General features: G+C 40.8%; 1 protein-coding gene across 3 annotated transcripts in view; it reads left to right on the top strand.

Moving 5' to 3' along the window:
- C7H12orf29 (chromosome 7 C12orf29 homolog) overlaps positions 1-17,245 on the top strand; it is a 28,531-nt gene extending 11,286 nt beyond the window's left edge. For 2 of the 3 annotated variants that reach the window (XM_033952585.1, XM_033952586.1), the window contains 5 exons: positions 434-529; positions 3,145-3,261; positions 5,845-6,042; positions 11,154-11,323; positions 15,033-17,245. In XM_033952585.1, the coding sequence (XP_033808476.1) occupies positions 434-529; positions 3,145-3,261; positions 5,845-6,042; positions 11,154-11,323; positions 15,033-15,245 (794 nt within the window). In that variant the 3' untranslated portion in view covers positions 15,246-17,245. Of the gene's footprint in view, positions 1-433; positions 530-3,144; positions 3,262-5,844; positions 6,043-11,153; positions 11,324-14,724; positions 14,808-15,032 lie in introns of all 3 variants that reach the window. The other variant, XR_004540158.1, reaches the window with a different exon arrangement.
- The last annotated feature ends 1,740 nt before the right edge of the window (positions 17,246-18,985 follow it).

Below are 18,985 nucleotides of genomic sequence, written 5' to 3'. Positions count from 1 at the left end.
CTGGGAGGGCAGCCAGCAATCTTGGTTTGCTTGGGGGTGGGGAGCAGAGAGAGATAGGCAGGGGGCCAGGGAGAGAAACAGAGAGAAAGAAGTGGAGAGAGAGAGAGGGAAAAGGGTCTGCTTTGGGGGGAGGGGTGTGCTGGGGGGCAGGCAGCAATCTTGGTTTGCTTGGAGGTGCCAGAGAGAGATAGGCAAGGGGCCAGGTAGAAAGACAGACAAAGGAGACAGACAGAAATAAAGACAGACAGACACATCTATTCTAGCACCCATTAATGTAACGGGCTTAAAGACTAGTTATAATTATAATTAGCTTGTGGCACCAATACTGCAACCCATGTGACAATCAACAACCCCCTTCCCCTCAAAGTTAACAGCGAGTGTGAGGCCTCTTTGTTTTCTTAATCTAATTATTTGTTCTTTATTAAAATTCTAGGAAAACCATACCTCTGGGCACGACTGGATAGAAAACCCACTAAACTAGCTGAGAAAAGGTTTAAAAAGTTCCTGTATGCAAAAGAAGACTCCAAGGGTTAGTGCTTTTTGTTAATAATTACAAGGACACTTTTCATTCTTCCTGCTTTGATTTGTAATAAGAGTCCTTAGCTAAATTTAAGCATCTTATTAAGACTTATTTTTATTAAAAAAAAATGTTGGGGATGTGGAACCTGCAGAATATAAATATTGAGATTTTGTTTTTGATATTGATGTGTGTATGAATTCTCTTTTCTATCAAATATTTGGCATTGTTTTCTATCATCAGAGCTTGGGTCCTACTGATGATAAACTCTACTGGGTTAGAGGTCTGAAACTCTACCTCTCCCACCAAGCAATATAGTAATATACCTGGTACCCACAATCTTTGACTGCTGCAATGCAACCCGCTGGGTTTACTGAAATACATGATCAGATAGATCTAAACAGTACAACACGCCGCAGCTAGGTTTTTGCTAGGTAAATCGAGACAGCAAGTGCTACCTCGCTACTAAAAGAGTTACGCTGGCTCCCGATTGACTTCAGGGTAAAATTAAAAATTTTATTGCCGACGCACAAAACTGTTTAGCTCTCAGAACCATAATACCTAGCAGCCAGACAACAAAACCATATACCCCTACACGCTTTGTGCACGAGCCAAAAGTGGTTACTACAAGTACCCTCCTTCAAAGACATCAGGTACAAAAGCACCAAGGCAAGAATGTTCTGGTGGCATTCCCTACCGAAAGAATTAAAGCTAGAAAGGGACTCCGGAAAATTCAAGAAAGGGATAAAGACTATCCTTTTCTCAAACTACTTCAACTGAAATTATGAAGTTGACAGAGAGAGGAAACTAGAACTTTCAGGGATGTATGTAAATAGATTATATTTAGTCGAAATGGTCAACCTCCTTAGGAGGTGTGCAAATATAGGGCTCATTTTACAAAGGTGTGCTAGGGCTTTAAAGCGCGCTACGTTGCCGTGTACGCTAGACTTTTAACGCCAGCATTGAGCTGGCATTAGATCTAGAAGCGTAGCGCGCGGTAATTTCCTGCGTGCGCTAAAAACGCTAGCGCACCTTAGTAAAAGGAGCCCATAGTGTACTTAGCAGCAATAGTAAACCCAGTATTATATGTATTATAAATGTGTGCATATAAGTAGGATGATTGATTATGGCATACTGGTGCCAGTATTAATAACTCTGTATTGTAACACCTCACAGAAGCCCTTTGCAACTCTGTATGGTAACATCTCTACAGAAGCTCATGTAAACCGCTCTGAATTGACTCCCCAGTCATTAGTGGTGGTATAGAAGCTCTCAATAAACATATATTATTCAGTGTTATTTTATTTTACACTGCTTTGATCTGCTGGTTGGAAAAGGCAGCGTAGAAATCTATATATATAAAATCGGAGGTATGTATGTGTGTATGTGCCGCGATCATGCATGCTTGACCGATTTGAACGAAACTTGGTATGCAGATCCCTCACTACCTGGGGTGATATGTTCTGGGGGTCTCGCGGCCCACCTGCACACGTGGGCGGAGCTACAAACATAAAATCAGATTTCACCCATTCATGTCAATGGAAAAAATGTAAAAAGCTGCCATTCTCACAGTAATTCCAACTACCTGGGGTGATATGTTCTGGGGGTCTCGCGGCCCACTTGTACATGTGGGCGGAGCTACAAACAACATCAGATTTCACCCATTCATGTCAATGGAAAAAATGTAAAAAGCTGCCATTCTCACAGTAATTGAAAAACGGCTTGACCGATTAACAAAACTTGGTATGCAGATCCCTCACTACCTGGGGTGATATGTTCTGGGGGTCTTGCGGCCCACCTGCACACGTGGGCGGAGCTACAAACAGAAAATCTTATTTTACCCATTCATGTCAATGGAAAGGATGTAAAAAGCTGCCATTCTCACAGTAATTCCAACTATAAAACACTTTATATGACACTATAACCACTAGGGACATCTTTTCTATTCTACCACGGACACCATACATATAGAGTTTGTATGTTCTAACTGTGTTTGTAACTGTTTCCTTCATGCACCCCAGTTCATAATGTTATTACATTACATGAGTACTCACATATGCTGAACTAGGCACACAGGTTCCATTCTGAACCGGGAAAAAACTGCATGGAGTTTCTTTTCAACCTGAGTTTCCACATATTGAGTTGTTTAAAACAATACTGAAACTTTTGGATGCCACTTATTTCAACAGATCTTCCTTTTCAGTTTAAGAGATTGCTAATTCCAGTGAGACTTGCATTCATTCACCACTATAAAGTATCTTTATTTGAATCCATTTACAGTGTTATTGCTATAATTAAATACCCGTGCAACGCCGGGGCATCAGCTAGTACTAAATAAACATGTTATTGGGTAGCTCTACACCTTACCCAGGTAAAATCCTTGGATCAGAATTGCCTTTGCTTTGCCGTTTCCTAGCGCAGGCACTGCACTTCCTCTTGTCCTGCAAATGGCTGGAGGAATGGGGAGGGCAGAGTCAGCTGACAACTAGGATTTAACTCTGAAATCTTTCATTGAAATTTAAAGCTGTGAATATACTGAATTACCTGCCATGCTTGCTGACCCTGCATTTTCAAAGGAAACAGTCATAATTATTATTGCTTTTATGAAAATAATGTCCTTGTTTTAGAATTTATCTGGAATATTGAGGAAGACTTCAAACAAGTTCCAGACTACTGGATTCCTGCAAAGAAAATAAAACAGGCAAATGGAAATCCTCTTCCTGATGAAAATGGACATATTCCAGGTATAATACTTTTAAAATATTGACGCACTTATGTATCTACTCATCATCTAATTTAGGGGTGTCAAAGTCCCTCCTTGAGGGCCGCAATCCAGTCGGGTTTTCAGGATTTCCCCCAATGAATATGCATGAGATCTATTAGCATACAATGAAAGCAGCGCATGCAAATAGATCTCATGCATATTCATTGGGGAAATCCTGAAAACCCGACTGGATTGCGGCCCTCGAGGAGGGACTTTGACACCCTTGATCTAATTGCTTTTCAGATACCGAGACGTGGTTGAGCATTTAAAAACATAGATGGTGGGAGGAGGACAGCCTCACAAGAAAATTATTGGGATGCTTAATATGCTGCAAACCAGAGGAGCCATTGTTGCTGTTTATTTATTTAGCTTTCACCTTCCAGGGGCAGTTGAAGGTGAGTTACGCTCAGGTATACTAGTTATTTCCTTGTCCCCAGAGGCTTATACATGAGGTAATGGGGAGTTAAGTGATTTGGCCAAGGCCACAAGGAGACTCTTGGATTCAAGCCCTTGTCTTTCTGGTTCAGAGCCTGGTGCTTTAATCACTTACTGTGATTCTTCAGATGTAGCCATATATTGGGGTGGGCTCTATATACACCTTTAAATGAGTAAACAAGTTGAAATTGACACACTTAGGAAGGGCTGTGACTCACTGGTTGAGCTGCTGCCTCTGCACCCAGAGGTTGTGAGATCAAATCCCGGTGCTGCTCCTCGTGACCTTGGGCAAGTCACTTAATCCTCCAGTGTCCACCACTTTGAATGTCAGCTTTGAAATGGCAAAGTGACAAAAAGGCAGCATACAAGTCCCCATGGCCTTTCCCTACTTAGTGTGACTCAAGAACCTGTTCCCTCTTTCTTTCATTTTTTTTCTCTTCTCTTCTGTTTTCAGCTTCTTCCCTTTTCCAGCTACTCTTCTTTTTTTCAACCTTCTGCCACCCTCCCTTTTTGTATGTTCCTATCCCCTTGCCTCTTATTTTATCCTTAAATCATTTTTCCCTTTTGTTCCAAGTGATTATTAATTTTGACTGATTTTTGAGGATTTAAAGCACTTTACACCCCCTTTTTCCCCCTTCGAATGCACACCTGCACTTTTTATTTGCATAAGAAATTTGTTTTGAAATAAGGGAACTGATGATGTACCGGGGCAGTGTTTATTTAGACACTTGCCCGGGGCTAATTATGATTCGAAGGGTTGATTGAGCCCGTACTGAAATCCCATTATCAGTATTGGCATAATTTAATTCTTGCTAAATTTAAACTGCGGGTGTTATTCTTATTGGGAGTTAAGGGTCTTTTACCAATTATTTTGGTTTAGTTATCTATTTTATTGGTAAACATTTTAGTTTTTTAAAAGCCTATCTGGTAAATAATTAATCATGTTCCTCTTAAATGATTTACACTTCCCCCTCTCCATTTGCAGTTTCGGTAATCGCGATTTCACATATTCGCGATTTTTTGGGGAGGGGGAAAAAAAGAAAAAAAACCCCCATCATTAAGTCTTCCCCCCAGCATCCCGGCCTTACCTGGTGGTCTAGCGGGCTTTCAGGGAAGGAGCGATCTTCCTACGCTCCTGCTATTTGCAGATCGCCATTAGGAAATAGCTGTAGGGAGTTCCCGTCGTAGTCTCGAGAGACTACGGGAACTCACAGCAGCCATTTCCTAATGGCGATCTGCACGGGGCAGGAGCGTAGGAAGATTGCTCCTGCCCCGAAAGCCTGCTAGACCACCAGGTAAGGCCGGGAAGGTGGGGGTGGGTCAGAGCCGGATATTCGCAGTCCGGCTCTGCCCCTATCCCCCGTGAATCCGGAGGGAGAAGTGTATACAAAATAAAGTATAGCCCATTTTCACTATTCACGGGCATTTTCCCTTATACACAGTCATGCATCTAGATCAATACGTCTAGGCACCTAACTTATTTAAATAGCTTGATCGGGGACGATAACAAACATTTAGCAAGTAGGCGTAAGCTGGTATAAATAGGGTGCGCCTAAATCCCCTTTAAGCGCACTAGACACTTTTCTGTAAACAGCACCTAACTTAATATTGACATGCGCCAAGTGCCGCGTTCCCCGGCGGCGATGTTAGGGGAAATAGGGGTCAGTGTGTTCCTAAAGGAATGAAGATATTCATAGAGGTGTGTGAGTATTGTTTTACAAAAAAAAGTGTAGAATATAAAAAGCTGTTCTTTACAAGAAAGGTACACGAAATGATGAGTTTATGGTGCTAGGGAGCAAAATTTATAGAGTTAAACAGGTTCCTGTGCGACCCTAACACTCTTTTCCCCATATGATCAAGGATTCTTTGTTTGCGTTTGTGGTGTTCACTGGATTTTCTAGGTCCCTAACCCAGTGAACAGCGAGAGCGTACTGTGTCCTTGTCTTCAAGAAATTATTTCTGTTCATTAACCTGTATATTGATCCAGTTAACGGTGCTACTTGACCTAAGTGAAAGAATCGGTTAACGTCTTCAGCTTTAGACAATGCCATTTATCAGCTTTTCAATTAAATTTCTCTTGTAGCTTTAGGTGGTAAAAACCTTTTATCACATTTTTCTTTTCTTAAAGGTTGGGTGCCTGTAGAAAAGGGCAGCAAACAGTATTGTTGGCACTTATCTGTTGTTAATTATGAAGCTGAAGTAGGCCTTGTCTTGAGACCCTGCCCAGAAGATTCAGGAGTTATGGAAATTACTGAAGTGCCCTTATCAGACCTTTTAGAACAAACACTAGAACTGATAGGCACCAATATTAATGCAAATCCCTATGGTGAGTATGGACAACGTCTATTTATTGTATATGATATATCTGAGAGCGTTTTTACGAACAATCACTGGGCATGTAATAACTTGGCCTAGTTCAATGTTGTTGCATATCTGAGGTTTTTAAAATATTATGTCATGTGGCTGCAACACAAGAGCCAAAAGCTAGCTCCGATTTACATGGGAGTGAATTCCTTGAGCATGGATACCAGAGCAAAAAATCTGTGCAGTCTGATTAATATTTCTGGTATAAGTAGTTTCAATCAAGTCATGGCAGTAATCTGGCTTGAATAGATAACCTGCCATCAGGAAAGGTCCTACATAAGTACTTGAGAATAGCCTTACTGGGTCAGACCAATGGTCCATCAAACGCAGTAGCCTGTTGTCATAGAAACATAGAAAATGACAGCAGATAAGGGCCGCAGCCCATGTAGTCTGCCCACCCCAATGACCCTCCCCATCTAACTCTGCGTAGAGATCCCACGTGACGATCCCATTTCTTCTTAAAATCAGGCACACTGCTTGTCATGGTGGCAAATCCAGGTCATTGATCCTGGCCAAAACCCAAAGGGTAGCAACATTACATACAGAATCCTAAAGAATAGCAAGATTCCAGAATCCCCCGAGAGTAACAATATTCTAGAATCCCAAAGAATAGCAATCTTCCATGCTACCGATCCAAAGCAAGCAGTGGCTTCCCCCATGTCTTTCTCAATCAAAGACTGGACTTTTCCTCCAGGAAATTGTCCAAACCTTTCTTAAAACCAGCGACGCTATCCGCTCTTACCACAATCTCTGGCAATGAGTTCCAGAGCTTAACTATTCTCTGAGTGAAAAAATATTTCCCTGTAACTTCGAGTGTCCCCTAGTCTTTGTAATTTTTGCCGGAATGGGACCTTTGAGAGCAGCTGCCTGTTATTTTAGTTGTGTTGCATTTTCTTACATTAGTTTGTTCAAATGTTAAAGTATCAAAGGACTATTGCTATCAATATAAAGTACAAGTAAGATATCTTGTTTTAAGAATACTCATAGCAATTTTCAAAGCAGTCTAGCTATGCTAAAACTAATAATATATCGGCATAAACAAAACACCAAAGGCCACCAAGATGGGACAATTAAAAATGGTTTATTGATGGACATGAAACGGCCCATGTTTTAGCATCTGGGTCATAAAATTGAGGCAAAGTAACAACTGAAGGTAATTAAAATGTGATTGTTAAAAACAAAAGTTTCTTGTCTTCTTCAAAATTAAAGAACTCTGTGTTCAGAATCAGCTTCTCCAAAACGGCGTCTGTGTCGAATCCATCAATAAACTATTTTTGAATTTCCCATCTTGATGGCCCTTGGTGCTATGTTCCGATTTTGTGTTTGCAGTTCGACCCTCTTTGCTGCTTTAAAGAGAATCATATAGGCATGTTCTTTTATTCTATCTGAAATCTTTCTCTCCTCAGGCAGGCTAAAAATGTATTCAATTTTCTATACCGTTCTCCCTAGGGAGCTCAGAACAGTTTACATGAATTTATTCAGGTACTCAAGCATTTTTCCCTGTCTGTCTTGGCGGGCTCACAATCCATCTAATGTACCTGGAGCAATGGGGATTAAGTGACTTGCTCAGGGTCACAGGGAGCAACGTGGGTTTGAACCCACAACCTCAGGGTGCTGAGGCTACAGCTTTAACTACTGTGCCACTGTACAAACATTGTAATTTCTTTTAACCAGATTTTGAGGAAGTATCCTCAGGGTTTTAGGTAGGTATTTGAGAGCATATTCCAAACTAATCTACCTTTAAACTGGACTTAGGGATATTTGGAGTATTGAGATTGGACAGACAATTTCTGCGTCTCAATGGCCACGATTTTGGTCCTGGAGATTAAGGTCTACAAGGTCAGCATCTATGAGTCAAACATGGATGTTTTTGTTACATAGAGTTTTATGGACCCCTACGCGCTTACAAAAGATAGATAGCACTAGATCCAATAGATGCTGGCATTGTAGAATAGAATTAGGGACGTTAGATCATTTAATTTTTTTTTGTCCCTGTGTAAATGCCTTTTGGAAATTAATTTGGCCCCAAATTAATAAATTATTAGAAAATCATGTAGGACTCTCATATGATACTATATTATTTGGTACAGCAATGAGAACTCAGAGTCCGATTTCTGCAAATAATAACAAATTATTATTAATATTGACAGGAGTCGCCATGCAACAAATTACTCAAAATTGGAAGGATTATACCAAATTAAATTATACATTTTGGTGGAACTCTGTCATATATATAAAATGGAAAAGGTGTTAGCGTTACAACAAGGGAATCTTCATAATTTCAAGAAAATTTGGGAACCATTGACTAGTTACTCTAATGATCAGATTTCATAGCACATTGGTAGTAGATATATAGGGGTGGGATGGGGAATGTATATTATATGGAAATAGGAAATGAAAAAAGGGGAAGGATTTATTACATATGATAAGATGATTTGTTTGTAATTACAAATGTCATGTAATAATTGATTATAATATATATAATTTACTTGTTGTAAGAATGCAAAAATGAATAAATAAAAATTTAAAAAACAAAAAACAAACTAATCTACCTTGGCTGCCTGCAAAAAATGTCAGGGAATGAAGACCAGCTGAATGGCAGAGTACAAGGCCAGCTAGTGCTTTTTGCTGTCTTCTCCCCTAATGACTGGCATTAATAATACTTGTGATCGGCCTTATTTTTATGTCACCAAGGTTCTCCAGTGATTTTTGTTTTCTTTTGTATTCTGTAGCATAAAGGTCATCCCTTTTTCTTTTTTAAACATTACTGTAGTGTTCTCTGTAAAAAAAAAATAATATATATATATATATAAAATGATGTAACAGAAGCCTGCAGTGGTGTCAGTCTATATCTGCTATTGATTAATTTTACATAGCCCTTAGAGCAGCAACTGCACTCATATTATCCACTCTGATTAGTTTAAGTTTATTAAATTATCCATCTCTGGGCCGGAAAATTGATTTCCAAGAATGTGCAGATTTTCTGCTTTTTTTTTTTTCCCCTCGTGGTTTTGGTCATTTTAATTCCTACTTTGGATAAGATTCTGTGTTGAATTTAGCTAAGCAGACACCCACACTATTGCTGGGTTTTAAGTTTGTTCCACATTGAGTGTCATCAGCAGACAGGTGCTTGTCTGTAGGTTAGCGTACTGCCAAAACTCAATAGACCCTTGCAGCACTTGTATACAGCTTGCTGCCTCAACTTACATTTTTTTCTTCTGTTCTTTGCTCTCTCTGGTCTCCTCCTTTCTGTCCAATACAGTCAAACCTCGGTTTGCGAGTAACGTGGTTTGCGAGTGTTTTGCAAGATGAGCAAAATACTCCCGCAAACCTTAACTCGCAAAACAAGTGTTGACTCACTAAATAAGCTCTCAGCTATGGTGGCCCAGGGGTGGGTACCTGCCTGTGGGTGCTGCAACCCTTTCAGCATAGTGGCTTCCATCCCTCGGGGTCCCTGTGCGGCTGCCCTCCCGCTTCGGCCACTTCTGCTGTCCACCAGCGTCTTCGGCTTCCGATTCAAGCCGGCCACCATCCTGCAGAAGCATGCGCAGGACTTCTCGACTCCCGAGTCAAGCTGGCCGCCGCCCCGACAACATGCATACCACGATGTCATGCGTGCTTGTACGTGGTGCATGTGTTGTTGAAGAAGGACACAGTACTACTCGAAAGGGTCCAGAGAAGAGCAACTAAGATGGTTAAGGGGCTGGAGGAGTTGCCGTAAAGTGAAAGATTAGAGAAACTGGGCCTTTTCTCCCTTGAACAGAGGAGATTGAGAGGGGACATGATCGAAACATTCAAGGTACTGAAGGGAATAGACTCAGTTGATAAGGACAGGTTGTTCACCCTCTCCAAGGTAGGGAGAACGAGAGGGCGCTCTCTAAAATTCCATACGAATGTAAGGAAGTTCTTCTTCATCCAGAAAGTGGTAGAAAACTGGAACGCTCTTCCGGAGTCTGTTATAGGGGAAAACACCCTCCAGGGATTCAAGACAAAGTTAGACTAGTTCCTGCTGAACCGGAATGTGGTCAGGTAGGGCTAGTGTCAGGGCACTGATCTTTGATCAGAGGGCCGCCGCGTGAGCGGACTGCTGGGCACGATGGACCACTGGTCTGACCCAGCGGCGGCAATTCTTATGTTCTGACCAGTGTACAAGTTCTAAGCCCACCCAAAACACGCCTCTAACACGACCCCTTAAGATTTACCAGAAAGATGTCTAGAAAGTCTGTTTTGAGAATGCCCACTTGGATGTTTTGACCAGTAAGAGTTCCAAGTGCTGGTTTATGCTGTCTTATGAACGTCTGTCTTTTTTGAAAATAAGCCCCATAATGACTGCTTTAATGTAACAAGAGTACATACTTGCTGCTAATGTGGGATGATACTGGATTTGAACATATGCTGGGATGGACTTTAGAGGGAAGATGATAACTGAATGTGTTCCAAGGTGATGGGTGGAGCTTTTGTATTGGTTAAGTTAGGCAAATAGCCAAAAGAGGTAGAAGGTGCCTGACTCAGACTGCTGGAGTTGCCTACAGATAGTTTTTTTCCCTTTTCTATATATTTTAGGGGATAAGCAAGGTATGACAGTGCACATTACCTAAGAACAGAATTAAATAGTTGGAGGTCTAAGAACCTAGAAATCTTATCTTGAGAGAAAAAGTTGAGCATTTTCTTTTTTTTTTTTAAATTCTTTATTGATTTTTAAACTTTCATCAAGTGTACAGAAATTCATAATAAACACTATTAATTTGACCACTTGAACAACTTATCATTATATCCTATAAATAGAAATATAACCCTCCCCCCATCCTCCCTCAAAGCCCCTTATTCATTATAAGATCATAAACCCTACACTTGAAACCCTCCCCCCACCCAACATTAAGTGGTGTATAATTAATAGAAAAATGACATTTAATCATGACAAAAAAATGTTAATGGCTCCCATATTTTAATAAAATTTTTATATTTTCCATTCTGTATCGCCGATGATCTTTCCATTCTATATATGTGACATAACGAGTTCCATTTGAGCATTTTCAGTAAATTAATAAGAGGGTTTTTAAAATCCATTTTTAGGACTAGGAAGCAAGAAGCATCCTGTTCATCTTCTTGTAGCACATGGAGCATTCCAAATAAAGAACCAACCTCACCTGAAATATAATGACCTAGTTTTGTGGTTTGAAAGCAGTCAGCGAGGTAAAGTTGAAGGAATAGTATGGCACTGCGACGATGGATCTTTAATCAAGGTAATTCGATAGGACAAGGGGGGAGCTTACAACTAAAGGAGTATTTTGCAGAACAGCTGAAAGATGGGAGCATGTTGAAAATAGCTGCTTGTCCTTGAAATTTTAATTCCTGCTTAGTTTAATTAGAACACAAATGGCTTCCAGTGGTTATATCTCTATGCTGCAAATGTAATTACAAAAATAAAACTGAATCAAAATACAGTTTGAAATATGAACATAATACCTTGTTTCCCTGAAAATAAGACCTACCCCGAAAATAAGCCCTAGCAGGATTTTCGGAGTAGGTCTTAATATAAGCCCTAGTCCCGGGATTCGCTGGCAGCTTCCCTCCCTCCCTCCCTCCCATCCCTTGTGCAGCAGAACTGCCGCGCATCCAAACCACCATCCTTCCCTCCCATCCAAACCCCGCCGACCGCAAGCAAGCCCTACATACCTCCCTAAGCAGTGTCGGGCTGGCAGCACTCTAAACAGGTTGCTTTGGCCTTGTCCGCCCATGAATTCACTCTGCTGTGTTAGTGATGATATCATTAGTAACACGGCAGAGTGAATTCACGAGCAGCCTTGTCCGCCCATGAATTCACTCTGCTGTGTTAGTGATGATGTCATTAGTAACACAGCAGAGTGAATTCACGAGCAGACAAGGCCGAAGCAGCCTGTTTAGAGTGCTGCTGGCCCGATGCTGCTTAGGGAGGTATGTAGGGCTTGCTTGCGGTCGGCGGGGTTCGGATGGCAGGGAGCAAAGGATTGAGGGTTCTGTGGTGGTGGTGGTGGGGGCTCGCTCAAGGGTTCTGCTGCACAAGGGTTGGGAGAGAGGGGAGGAAAGATGCTGCACATGTGGGGGAGAGAAAGGAAAGAATTGGGGTGAAGGAAAGGCAGGGAGAGATGATCGTGCACATACCCCCAAAATAAGACCTAGTGCGTTTTTTGGGCCTAAAATTAATATAAGACAGTGTTTTATTTTCGGGGAAACATGGTAGTATGATCTCAGTTAACCACAGAGATGCCTTAAAATACATTCAAAGTCTGCTTCAAACTTCCGTGTCGGATCACTATTTAACATAATTGAAGTCATTTCTTTTTCAGGGCCTATTTTATACAATTACCTTTTCCGTAGTTAACATATAAGCAAGCTTACTTGAATGAACTGTTGCCATTATTTATTGGGAATCATTAGCTGCCTTTATAAAGAGATTCCTACAGCTCATTAGTAAATGTACCACCCATTGTGAATCAGACTGTCAGATTTGCTTTGAAAAAGACACTACAAAAAATCTCCAAAAGAAAACTGCCAAAGAAGCTTCAAAAAACACTCAAAACATAAAGGCAGAAAAAGTGTCTCTAGGTTCTCAGAGGGGTTTATCCTGGTAATTAAGCACTCGGTGAAACATCACAAAAATGGTGATATCGATTAAATCATAAAATTTATAGTGAAGCAGGGTATCCTCAGTGTGAGAGGTCAGCGAAGGGAGAGAATTCTCCAGCACTTTACACAACACGGCCAAGGTTAGCAAACCTCTGCCAGCACACCATCATGGGATACCTCACGTGTGCTCAACTGAACGTGTGAAAATTTAAACAATAATACTAATTTATAAATCACCACAAGTGCACAATAAACCTGGAAAAAACCACTCTGAAAACCCCCCAGCCAACTCCCAAAACATTAGACTCGATCTTAGCTTGAGAATGTGTCCATAGGTCTTGTGGTAATCCAACAACCCCTTATAACCGCTCCACCCTCTTATTTGACTGCAAGACCTATGGACACATTCTCAAGCTAAGTCTGAATCTAATATTTTGGGAGTTGGCTGGGGAGTTTTCAAAGTGGTTTTTTCTGGGTTTATTGTGCACTTGTGTAAAGCGCTGGAGAATTCTCCCTTCGCTGACCTCACACTGAGGATACCCCGCTTCACTATAAATTTTATGATTTTTAATTGATATCACTGTTTTTGTGGTGTTTCTCCCAAGTGCTCAATTACCAGGTTGAACCCCTCCGAGAACCTAGAGATGCTTTTTCTGCCTTTGTTTTGAGTGTCTTTTGCAAAAGACACTAGCATTGGGAATAAATTATTATCCAATTAAGAAACTAGAATTCGACCAACTTTTATTTTGTAGTTTTTAATTTGTTGATTTAGGTACCAGTTTCTTGGACATCTTTTTAATTCAGCTTATGAAATTCTGTCTTGAGTAAAAACCTGTTTTCAGGTGACATATGGCAAACCATTCCAAACCAATGGGTTATATCCTGTGAATAGCAGATGGGCTTAAATGAACAGAGTGGAAGTAAGGTGATGGCGCTTGAGATTTGCCAGTTGGGCAGCTGGGCAGAAGTTCAGCTCTTAGCTATACATATTGCCAGAGTGGACAATATCTAAGACTTTCTCAGATGCCACATTCTGGATCAGGGGGACTTGTCCATGAGCAACAGGTGTTCCAGCTAATTGTGGATTGTTGGAGCAAGCTTTAATTGCCATTTGCTTGGCTGGCCAGATTTTGCAGGTTCCCTCATATAGGCATTTTTACTTATTCTCAAAGGATCCTGTATCCTTGATTATGGTGCCTTCTTTTCTTCCAAAAGTAGTATCTCCCTTTCACCTGAACCAAGTAGTCACACTGCCTGCCTTTCTGTGAGCAGGAGGGCGGATTGTATGCTATGCAAATTTAATGTTTGAAGAGTGTTGAAGTATATGGGGTTACTAATGATTTAAGAAGTCTGATTGTCTCTGTCTGATTTCAGTGGCCATGTAAAGAAGAAGTGGCTTTTAAGGCATCTGTTGCCCGCTGGATCAAGATGGCTATTGAGGCTGCCTATATTTTGGCAAAGAAAGTGGTCCCAGTTGTGTTGCAGGCTCATTTTACTTGGACCCAGGCTGTTTCCTCAGATGACATTTGTTGTGCTGCGACCAGTCCTTTTGGCAGGGCAGATATACGGTTGTACAGGGAGCCTTGTCCTCCTCTAGTCTGGATGTAGAAGCTTTGGAACATCTCACTGGTTTGGATGGGCCTAGCTGGATGATGAGGAAGATGAAAGTTATTCTTACCTTTTAATTTCCTTAAGTCCTGCTGGACTAGTACAGGATCTCACCCTGGAAGACAAGGAGTTGGGGAGTGTTTGCTGACTGTTCTGGGTTGCAGTAGCTCCGTGTTACTTTCTCTCAGAGCTCTGACTATATGCTTGAATTTTTTTTTTTATCTGAAGAGGTTTTTTAGGACCCCAGAGGATTTCAGTGTTATGTAGGCTTTGTTAAATTCATATTGACTAGCTCCAGGCTGCACCTGATATTATACTGGTGGTGACACTGGAAACTGTCTCTACCGCTTCTCAATTCAGTCCTTGGGACACATCCAGACTGTTAGATTTTCAGGATATCTAATTTCCATTGTATGCATATTCATTGTAGGTATCCATCCCATCTGATGGTCTGGGGATATAACTCGTGGGTTTGGATTGGTCTAGCAGGACTCAAGGAAAGGAAACTAACAGGCAAGAAAAAGTTTCACCTTTTCCCGGACTATATTTTGTACTCCAGTTCTATTTGAGTGCTCGTTTGGAGGAATGTTTATGGTCTCATTTCTTTGTAGTAGCAGTGATCTAATTAATGGGGAACTTTCATATTTTTAATCTTTGAATTGTGAAATCATAAAACAGCTGCTCATATGTGATATATATTGCAAGTTTTCTGCTGACATTTTGTTTTGTTTCCCTTAGCTTCATCGTCATCACCTTGGGTTGAGCTGGCCAATTCCAGATCCATATTTGATTTCACAGCCAGTTATTATCAAAGTAAATCTGACTAAATATGAACACAACTTTGATCCAAAATCTTTATTTAGCCATTTTTCAAAAATGAATGGTCAGATGTACGAAGGACTAAAACATATTGACTTTGAAGAAAGAACAGCGCAAAGAGTGAACAAATAATTGGTGGTAGCAGTATTTTTCTACATTCCATTTAGTGCGATGTTTACGAACACCCAGCTGCAAAGTATGAAGATAGAAAATGCAACATTGCCAATAGTTTATTTGTAACAGCATGAGCTTGGCTTGTAATGTAACAACTTAAGTTCTTTGTGAAAAAGTTCTTCAATCTTGGCTGCAGCATTCAAGGGTTATAGCATTCTAATTTTAGAAATTTAAATCTCTCAAGGAGGAGAGGAAGCTCATACGCATGGGGTGATGATATATGATAATTTTCTCATATCATCATACTAGACTCATCTGTTGTAGATCTAACTAGTATGTAAATTCACCCATGTGCTGGACTTCCTGTGTAAGCCCAGCTCCGTTCTGTTTCTTGACAGAGCCTTTTGGATGCATCCGTATAAACAACTACAAGCTGTATTTCTATTTATAATCTGTTTTTATGTCCAGTTAGAATTCAAGGCAGATTATAATTTAAGGAAAGTATATACAAAATCACAATATTCTCAATAACTACAAGTGGCGGAGGGGAGGACTTTGGCTCAACTGGTAGATAGGGGCTGCTGCCTTTGCACCTAGAGGTTGTGAGATGAAGTTCCAGTGCAGCTACCTGTGACTGTCACCTAAACCTCCAGGCCCACCGCTTTGAATGTAAGTCTCTATTCCCTCCCCTGCTTATAAGGAAATATGTAGGTTTTACATATCTTTCATATTAGGATAGAGAAGTTTGTAAAATTCTTTCAAAAAGTGCTATTTTAAATTTAACCCACAGGTCTCTAAAGAGGGGACTTAGATGTTCAAATTTGGAGATATTAAAATACAGCAGCAAGCTTGATTTTTCAAAAAATTCAATCTCTTCTGTAATTTTGCCATAACTCTGCTTTAAGGAATGTTGCACTAGTCCAACCGTGGAAGTAAAATTGACCACATTATAGTTCTCAAACCATTTTTGCTTAGTGAAGAATGAATTGCCTAAAGTTGTGTTTAATAAAAAACATTTTTAAAAATAAATTGTTAATTTGAACCTTAAAAGTAAGGTAGGAATTGAGGATTATTCCTATTACATGTGATCTTTCCTTAGTTGGTATAATCGCTCCTGTAGCCAATACTATTTTTTTTTTTTTTTTTTTTGGGGGGGGGGGGGGAAGAGAATTAAAGTCCCTAAATCAAACAATTTTGATTTTTTGTTTTGTTTAAGGAAATTGATTATTCCAATTTTCTATCTGAATAATATTGGATTTTAAAAAAAAAGTCATTGGCATAGGAAATTACAAAGGCCCAATTCTGATTTTTCTTACATGGCATTGAGTTGGCCGTATCAGTCAGGACCTTGAATTGCTTTTGTAAAGAAAAGTCACCATTCTCTTTCTTTAATGAACACAGGGAGGCCATCCTCTAGTTTATTGTAGCCCCCTCCCCCCCTAAAGGAAGGTGTGGCAGTGCCTACACAGGCAAGCCTAAAAGACCTTATGCTTTCAGGGGGATATCATCCAAGTTAGCTAGACGCTCGAGGACTCCCCTGTCTTGGTGGCTAGTCCAATAAAATCTCTTTCCAAAATTCTTAAATTGTCCTAACAATTGATATGTCCTAACTATGTGGGGGTTCATGTAGAAAGGCTCCACACTTGGGGCTTGCTGCTCAGAAGAAACTTCAGCAGCTAAACTTAGAGTTAATGGTGATCTGGAATACCATAATGACTTTAGCGATCAGTTATCTAACAATTTTATTTTGATTCAGACAGTCAAATAGCAATGTAGTATGAAAACACGCATGGAGCACTAGATGCCTTTCTCCTGTGGTGGGAGCTGGCCCATCAGTAAAGGAATAACAGAGCCATGTACCTGCCCGGGAAGGATAAAATCCTACTGGACAAAACTACCTGCTTGTACTTGCTGTTTAAAAAGTTTCTTTAGTCTCATAGATATTTATTTTTGTATTTTATTGATAGGTATACTTCAGGTCATAAGTCTCTTCAAATAAAAAAGGCTAAAGTAATCTACTTCTTTTGCTTTCTTCCTATAAAATTAAGTTGGAATCCATGCTTAAAGTATAATTACACATGTTTGCACCTGCTCCGGAAGGCAAACTTACCTCATATGCTCGCTTTTCTAGGGCTTCTGAATGCCAGTACTTTTCACCATCCACGACTCATATACAAAATAAGAGGAATATATCTCCTAGCAGAGTGACACTACTTTACTCCAGTTCCTTAACCAAGGCAAAAAATACCAGATGCACTTCATAGGCCAAAACAAAATCCCAATCTGTTCCACATAAACTCCTCTTCTGGTTTTGGTTTTGTAAAGTATGTGGAATGGCTTGGGAGGTTTTTGTGTTGTTTTTTTGGCCCATCTGAGGTCTTTTTATTCCCAATTTTTGTATTTTTGGCCTTTGTTAAGGAATTGGAGTATTTAGGCTAATGATTTGGGGTAAAGTAGTATCACTCTGCTAGGAGATATATTCCTGTTATTTTGTATATGAGTAGTGGATGGTGAAAAGTACTGGTATTCAGAAGCCCTAGAAAAGCGAGCATATGAGGCAAGTTTGCCTTCCTTTTCCGATCAGGTGAAAATATATCCACTGTTGGACAATTATACTGGTGAAAAGTATTGGTCTTGAACTTTTCTCCATAGAAATTTGGGGCTTCTGATTGCACTAATGCAGAAAGTGGCAAACAGGTTCATATTGCCCAGCACTAAAAGTTCAAGCTTGTTCCCAGCCCCCCCCCACACACAAAAAAAGAAAAAAGCTTTGCCCTCCTACTGTATGGGAGCATGTTTTCCTGTCTCTAAAGTGATTAGTCTTAATCTTAGAACAGTGATTCCCCACCCTGGTCCTGGAGGCATCCCCGCCAGTTCGATTTTCAGGCTATCCGCACAATAAGATTCATTATAGAACTTATTTATATTTAGCATTTATATACCACTTCTATCCTAAGGGGCTTGCATTCAGGTGCTCAACTCTTATCTAATGTACCTGGAGGATCGATGCTGGTAGCGGGGCCTTTGCGGTTCTGTCTGCCAGTGAAGATGCGTCCGTAGTGCGCATTTTTCAGCAGGACGAACTCCCAGAGCTGATTCTTCAGGTCTCCTCGGTGTTGCGCTTCGAAGAGGAGACGCAGGAGAACCCACTTGTGGTGGACCCTCTGTTTCAGGAGATCCGCTCTGCATCCCATGCATCAGGATATTGTCCTGGCGCAGTGGAAGATGCCAGAGCTGCCTTTTTGTTTTGCACGCTCCATGGTTTATCTGTATCCCATCCTGGCTAGAGATACCTTGAAGTCACTAATGGTGGACGCAGTGGTCTCAGCTATCGCTAAGCGGCATACGGTGCCTGTAGAGGGCAGCTCAGCCTTAGTGGACTGAGGAGTAAGTTGGAGGCCCTTAAGCAGAATTTAGATGTCTCTGCCTTAGAGGTCCAGGCAGCCCCATATGTGGTGGTCTTGTGGCTCGGGGCGTGTTTCGGTGTGTCAAGCGTATTCTAGACCATGAGTCTGATGATTGGTCCTTGGTGGATTAGGAGGTAGCAAAAATTGAGATGGCTGCTTCTTATCTCTGATGCCTTGTATGACTTGTTGCAGACGTTGGCCAAGTCCATGTCTCGGGGTGGCCATGTGTCATACCTTGCCAGTAAAGAAGCTGTTACACAATTTGCGTGCTCCGATTCTGCCAGGAGTACATTGATATGCCCTATTGTAACAGAAGTCAATGTAATGAGAAATTCACATGTTAATGGCTCA

Source organism: Geotrypetes seraphini, chromosome 7, assembly GCF_902459505.1.
Source record: "Geotrypetes seraphini chromosome 7, aGeoSer1.1, whole genome shotgun sequence".
Classification (NCBI taxonomy): Eukaryota; Metazoa; Chordata; class Amphibia; order Gymnophiona; family Dermophiidae; genus Geotrypetes; species Geotrypetes seraphini.
Note: the sequence above shows the minus strand (reverse complement) of the source record. Positions and strands in the feature narration are given on the sequence as shown.